Genomic DNA, 6,358 nt, shown 5'->3' with positions numbered 1-6,358 from the left:
AGAAATATATATATTTTATATACAAACATATTACATATGTATATGTTATATAGAGAGTAGAAAAAAGAGTATACAAAATATTTTGTTATCTAGAGAGAACACATTTTATTAAGTTTTAACGACAGCTTATCAATACAGAAACTCATTTAGCCAAAGTAAACCTTCAACGCTTGCTTTTAGTCAGTCCACACATTCGCTTTGATAGGTTGTAACAAACAAGAAACGATGAAGAAAGTTTTGGGTAAAAGGGAAAACATCAAGATTTTAGACTTAAACTCCTATTGTATCAATGAATTATTTCGGCAAATCAAAATGAGCTGCGCTTCCAGCTTAATACTGGATGATATATTAAAGTACAGCGATCTCATTCACTTTGTTATCAGCTGCGAGTTATTCACCAAAGCGTTTAAGGAATGGTCTCCTGAGCTTTATAAGAAACTTTGCATAGAAAATACGTTCTTAAATAGATCTCCCTATATACAGATCGATTTCTCAAATGTTTATGCCCATATGCTAAGATTGTCAATAAATGAAAAAAAGTTATTCTGGAGAAATTTCTTAAATCCGATTAAGGAAAACGATAAGTTGGAATCAGTGAAGTTAGTTTATGAACCAATAAGTTACTACCCCGAGCATTTGGAAAGATTCGATGACCTGATAAATTGTCTTCAAAACAAGGATCAATTGCGTGAGCTCTTTGTTCGACTAAAAGGTAAGTTCACGATCGATTTTCGGACTTACCTTAATTTATAAGATCAATCTTATTAGGATATAGCTTGGAAAGCGTGCCGCAGATAAGCAGTCTGGAAACCCTTATAGTAGATGCTCGAATGGAAGCCAATATCCTAGTCCAGTTGTGTTCATTAAATCCAAACTTACGGAGACTCATTTTGGTCAATAACGATTTATATGGAAGATTGTCTGATATTGTACCGCACTGCAACCAACTGGAATGCCTAAGCTTCGCTATGAAGCAGGGGGTAGACGCCGCGGAATATAAAGCCCTTGCCAAGCTACCGAGACTCAACGAACTAATCCTCCTTGGCGAGCATGAGAAGGGATCATTGGTAAAGCTCTTTCATGGCCTAAAGGAAAGGAAGGTCCTTTTTACCGTTATTTCGTAAATTTAAATGATACGATTTATAATATCTCGCAGACTGGCACCCATTTTATTATGTTAATATTCGAATTAATTCCTAAAAAAAAAAATATTTAAAAGCAAATACTCAAGTTAACAAGTAAACTTATTACCATTTTTAAGAACACGTTCTCAAAAGTAACAAAATTAAAGGGAAAGAATATTTCTTATTTTTTATTATAAAGCTAAATGATCAAGCTTTCTAATGGGTTAGTTTTACAACCAGTTAGTTTTAAATTTTATATAATTAACTTAACTCAAGTATTAAAAATGTAAACATCAAATTTTATAAGGCTGTTTTTTTGGCTGTGCATTTTTAATAATAAACTTGGTTAGCTGCTTATTGGGGAACTCCCGATTTTGGTATTCCTCATCTTGAAATACAGTTCTACAGATAAGATAACAAATCCTTGTTATCGTTGTTGTTAACCTGGGACCCCTCCAGTGGGTCACCCAACTTGCTATTAAGTGCTTAGCCCTGAAAAGTGATTGTTAAATATACACTTCCTCCAGTAAAAACAATACTTCCTAACAAATGATTTGATATTAAACTCTATACAAAATAAACAGAGTTTTTTTTTCCAAAGGTTGGCTTATCTTTTCTTTCCATATAGAAATATATATATGTTATATACAAACATATTACATATGTATATGTTATATAGAGAATAGAAAAAAGAGCATACAAAATATTTTGTTATCTAGAGAGAACACATTTTATTAAGTTTTAACGACAGCTTATCAATACAGAAACTCATTTAGCCAAAGTAAACCTTCAACGCTTGCTTTTAGTCAGTCCACACATTCGCTTTGATAGGTTGTGACAAACAAGAAACGATGTTGAAAGTTTTGGGTAAAAGGGAAAACATCAAGATTTTAGACTTAAACTCCTATTGTATCAATGAAATATTTGGGCAAATTAAAATGAGTTGCGCTTCCAATTTAGTACTAGATGATATATTAAAGTACAGCGATCTCATTCAATTTGTTATCAGCTGCGAGTTATTCACCAAAGCGTTTAAGGAATGGTCTCCCGAGCTTTATAAGAAACTTTGCATAGAAAATACGTTCTTAAATAGATCTCCCTATATACAGATCGATTTCTCAAATGTTTATGCCCATATGCTAAGATTGTCAATAAATGAAAAAAAGTTATTCTGGAGAAATTTCTTAAATCCGATTAAGGAAAACGGTAAGTTGGAATCAGTGAAGTTAGTCTATGAACCAATAAGTTACTACCCCGAGCATTTGGAAAGATTCGATGACCTGATAAATTGTCTTCAAAACAAGGATCAATTGCGTGAGCTCTTTGTTAGACTAAAAGGTAAGTTCACGTTCGATTTTCGGATTTACCTTAATTTATAAGATCAATCTTATTAGGATATAGCTTGGAAAGCATGCCGCAGATAAGCAGTCTGGAAACCCTTACAGTAGATGCCCGAATGGAAGCCAATATCCTAGTCCAGTTGTGTTCATTAAATGCAAACTTACGGAGACTCATTTTGGTCAATAACGAGTTATATGGAAGATTGTCTGATATTGTACCGCACTGCAACCAACTGGAATACCTAAGCTTCGCTATGAAGCAGGGGGTAGACGCCGCGGAATATAAAGCCCTTGCCAAGCTACCGAGACTCAACGAACTAATCCTCCTTGGCGAGCATGAGGAGGAATCATTGGTAAAGCTCTTTCATGGCCTAAAGGAAAGGAAGGTCCAAAGAATATCGATACCCGAAACCCATGTCAGTGACGAAGAGGCCATCGCATTGGCATCCATTGCCTCGTTAATTTCTCTCAAGTGCTGTCTTCGCAATGACTCGATATATGCTGATTTACCTCTAACTGGATCTCTCACTGATATTTGCATACTGCGTCATCCCAACCAATATGAACCAGAAATGGACAATAAGAAAGAAATCGGTCGCATGAAAGTGACTTATGGGGCAAGAACCCTATCTAACGAAATGCCAGACGCGTATTATCAAGCAATGCAGACCAATGATTCAAAGCTTATGATGAAGGCATTTGATCAAGACTTCGACTATGCTTTTCGTTTTCGCTACGAGGGGGCTTATAATGCCAGGGTTTTGCTTGATAACATGAAATTATCATCAGAATCTTCAATGTGCTTTATCGAGAAGATAGTGCTCTATCAGAACGACCCGATTCCGAATGAAGACATTGCCATTATGGCCTCCATACCGACGTTAACCACCATCCGATGCTCGATCGCTCAAATAGAGCAGATGATCATCGTGAAAACTCTGCAGCTCGCGTCAATTACTGAAACTGAAAAGCGAGTGGACCGCATCCGAACGGAACATTTTGAGATTCGATTAGTTCATGGCCACGAATCCTTAACTCTCATACTGGACTTTTTTGGTAAATGTAAAGAGAATTACGCGAGGTTCTTAGCTCCTCTTGCCAATGTAAGAAACCTAAAACGACTTGAGATAAAGGGAAAATTTACAAGTGGTTCCTTAGTAACGCTTTTTAAAGGTTTCACCTCCTTGGCAACTCACACTCTGCAAGAACTGAAAGCTGTATTTCTTGACCCTGAAGAACTCGAAGAGGTGATCAAGATTGGGAGCCTAAGGATCCTTAAAAGCGGTTTCTTTTGTTCCAAAAATATTGATAAACTAGCTGAGTTGAATCTTCTCGAGGAGCTATATCTATCCGTCTATCCACAGGGGTCTCTAGAAAAATTGTTTAGGCTCCTTGCCTCCAAGAAGTCACAAGTACTGAAGAGTCTCATAATTGGGGGGACGAAACTTACTCCCCAAGAGGTAGTCGAGCTAGCTGGCTTAGAATCCGTGGAGAATCTCCAGCTTGGTCTGCCCGAAAAACAACATTGGGAACAGTCCTCAGAAGGTACTACAGATAGCCTAGACGTCTTCTATTGTCAAAAGTGTCGTTTGCCCCCTGATGCATCCATTTATATAGAGCATCAAACTTACGTTCATACTTTGAATTCTGTATCAGACAAAGAGGCCTTAACTGCTAAGATTAATTTTATAACCGAATTGTATGGTAATTTGACACCGGTAAACATGCATCTCTTGGCCAATCTACCAAATCTAGAGAACTTGAGTGTTTATTTGGACTACAAACCCCAAGCTGTGGAGTACCTATTAAGAACTATTGCCTTGCTATCCCCAAAAAAATTGAGAAAACTTTCGTTTGCAACACAGAACTTTAGATTGATATCTGTTTTCGAAAATTTGCAATCCCTCGAATCCGTTGTCTATCACACAAAAGATATTGAGTTTATAGCACATCTCAGAAATCTCACAGACTTACAAATACATAATCCTCTAGATACTCCCATATGGGAACTCCTTAAGGAACTTAAGGTTTTATTGAATCTTCAATGTTTGCTTTTGGATAATGCAGATCTGGAATTTTTAGATATTGTTGAGGTGACGAAAATAAATTGGCTAAAACGCTTAAGACTCGGCCTTACGGATAAAAAGTTTGTCTTCATGCTGATCCCTTTGAAAGACTTGGAAGTTTTGGAAATTACGTCTACACATTACGCGGCGAAAGATGAAGGCAACTTTATTGTTTCCTTTGTTTTGTCATGCAAAAATATAAGGTCAATATCTCTATATCGATACTATGATTACTTAAAAAAGGATTATGTCAACGGGATCTTGAACACTATAAAGCTTTTTAGAGATTCTTCCAAGCACCCTCCATTCAAATTGCGCGGGGTTTGGTGTGATTTTAAAAGGCTAAGCCAGGTGAGAATCTTTTTAGGAAACTTTATTTTCTTATTCCCTTTAAATTTTACCATTAAGCTGGACAAGTATAATGTCGAATACCTGGAATTGGAGGTGCTCGATAACAGCAATCAAAACGAAGAATCCGATGAAGACACCGATAATGAAGTTTTATAAATTCTAAAGCTAAAGTTAACTATTCGTGTCAGTGCTACCAGCAAGCATCTTCAAGATGGGTTGGAATAATTTATAGAAAAATTTCCTTCAATTTGATGTTGGCTTAGGGGAGAACTATAAAGGGTCACCGTAAATGTTATGGATGAAAAAAGATGCCGAACGATGGCGCCACTTGCTAAAAAGGATATTTGTCGCTGTTGAAAATCCAGGAATGCCTAGAAAGGCCCATGAAAAATGTTATGGCTGAAAATAAAGAAGTCGTTAGATGGCGCCACTTACTGAAAAGGGAATTTGTCACTACCCAGTATTTAAAAAAAGCGGACATTCATATAGTACCGTTAAAGTTGTGTAGGTCAAACAATTATTAATCAAACTGTAAGTTTAGATTTCCGATCTCCTAATAAATACAGTTGACTTAAAATTAACTTAAGCGTATTTTATGTAAGAACTAAAATTGGTAGATGGACTATCTAGGAAAAAGAAGGGAGCACTGAAGTCTTATTTTGAAATTTATACAGCAGGATAGGGTCCTTTGAAGGGTCCTTTGAAGGGTCCTTTTCTCCTAACTAATATTTAATTTTAATATTTTCATAAAATACCATAATGTTTTCATAAACATATTACGATATAAGCTTTCAGAGCTAGAACAAGTCACCAAAAAATCCTCCCCCGAAAATATCCCTTTTTAAACACCCCTGTTACCCCACCAGTATTTCCCCTGCAACTCAAGCCAGGGGTTGCGAAATGGTTGAGATCCAACCCAGTTCGGGCCACATCCTGGCCAGGATGTGTTCCCATTGCGAGGCCCAGGAAAGTGAGCGATGAAGTGGCGGCGGCAGGCTTACTCCTGCGGTGGCCCGTTTGACTGCTGGCTGTTGCTTTATGGCTTCTTTAGTAGTTGAAGCATATTTAAGGCGCTCCGTGCGTCCTTCACACGCACACAGACGGCACACATGCATATGCCTATACTATATGTTACAGCACACATATTTCGTAGTTTTGTCGCTGAGAAACCTCACGTGTCCCTCGCAGCCTACTATGTGGGTGAACTACAGAAACAAAAAAAATGAAAATAGTGTAAAAAAAGTATATGAAAATAGAAACAAACAAAAAAGCCGACAGTAAAAGTAACGGAAAACTGCTGCCTGGCATCTTTTTACGTTTTTCGGTTGTTGATTTTCCTATTTCACTCCTCGCCGCTGTCGTTGAGTTTTCCTTTTGGCCGTGGAATTATGAGAGCCCGTTTTCCTTCCCCATTTTCTGTTACTTTTCGACTTCTCACACTCCGTAGTTATTTTTTGTTCTTCGGTGTCTTGGCATC

At 37.2% G+C, this 6,358-nt stretch overlaps 1 protein-coding gene across 1 annotated transcript; it reads left to right on the top strand.

Moving 5' to 3' along the window:
• Positions 1 to 198: 198 nt before the first annotated feature.
• On the top strand, positions 199 to 5,037 carry LOC119555446. The gene is made up of 3 exons (XM_037866819.1): positions 199 to 712; positions 2,519 to 4,881; positions 4,939 to 5,037. Exons 1-3 carry the CDS (start codon positions 226 to 228, stop codon positions 5,035 to 5,037), a joined length of 2,949 nt encoding a protein of 982 aa, XP_037722747.1. The 5' UTR covers positions 199 to 225.
• Positions 5,038 to 6,358: the final 1,321 nt, after the last annotated feature.

Source organism: Drosophila subpulchrella, chromosome 3L, assembly GCF_014743375.2.
Source record: "Drosophila subpulchrella strain 33 F10 #4 breed RU33 chromosome 3L, RU_Dsub_v1.1 Primary Assembly, whole genome shotgun sequence".
In the NCBI taxonomy this organism is placed as follows: domain Eukaryota; kingdom Metazoa; phylum Arthropoda; class Insecta; order Diptera; family Drosophilidae; genus Drosophila; species Drosophila subpulchrella.
The sequence above is the reverse complement of the archived record's forward strand: the minus strand, read 5'-3'. Positions and strand labels throughout refer to the sequence as shown.

Excerpts from the sequence above, each read along its gene's own strand:
- LOC119555446 (XM_037866819.1), top strand. The coding sequence starts at position 226 with ATGAAGAAAGTTTTGGGTAAAAGGGAAAACATCAAGATTTTAGACTTA. Across the intron at positions 713-2,518 it reads GCTCTTTGTTCGACTAAAAG|GATATAGCTTGGAAAGCATG; the intron begins GTAAGTTCACGA and ends CAATCTTATTAG. Across the intron at positions 4,882-4,938 it reads ATTTTAAAAGGCTAAGCCAG|CTGGACAAGTATAATGTCGA; the intron begins GTGAGAATCTTT and ends TTTACCATTAAG.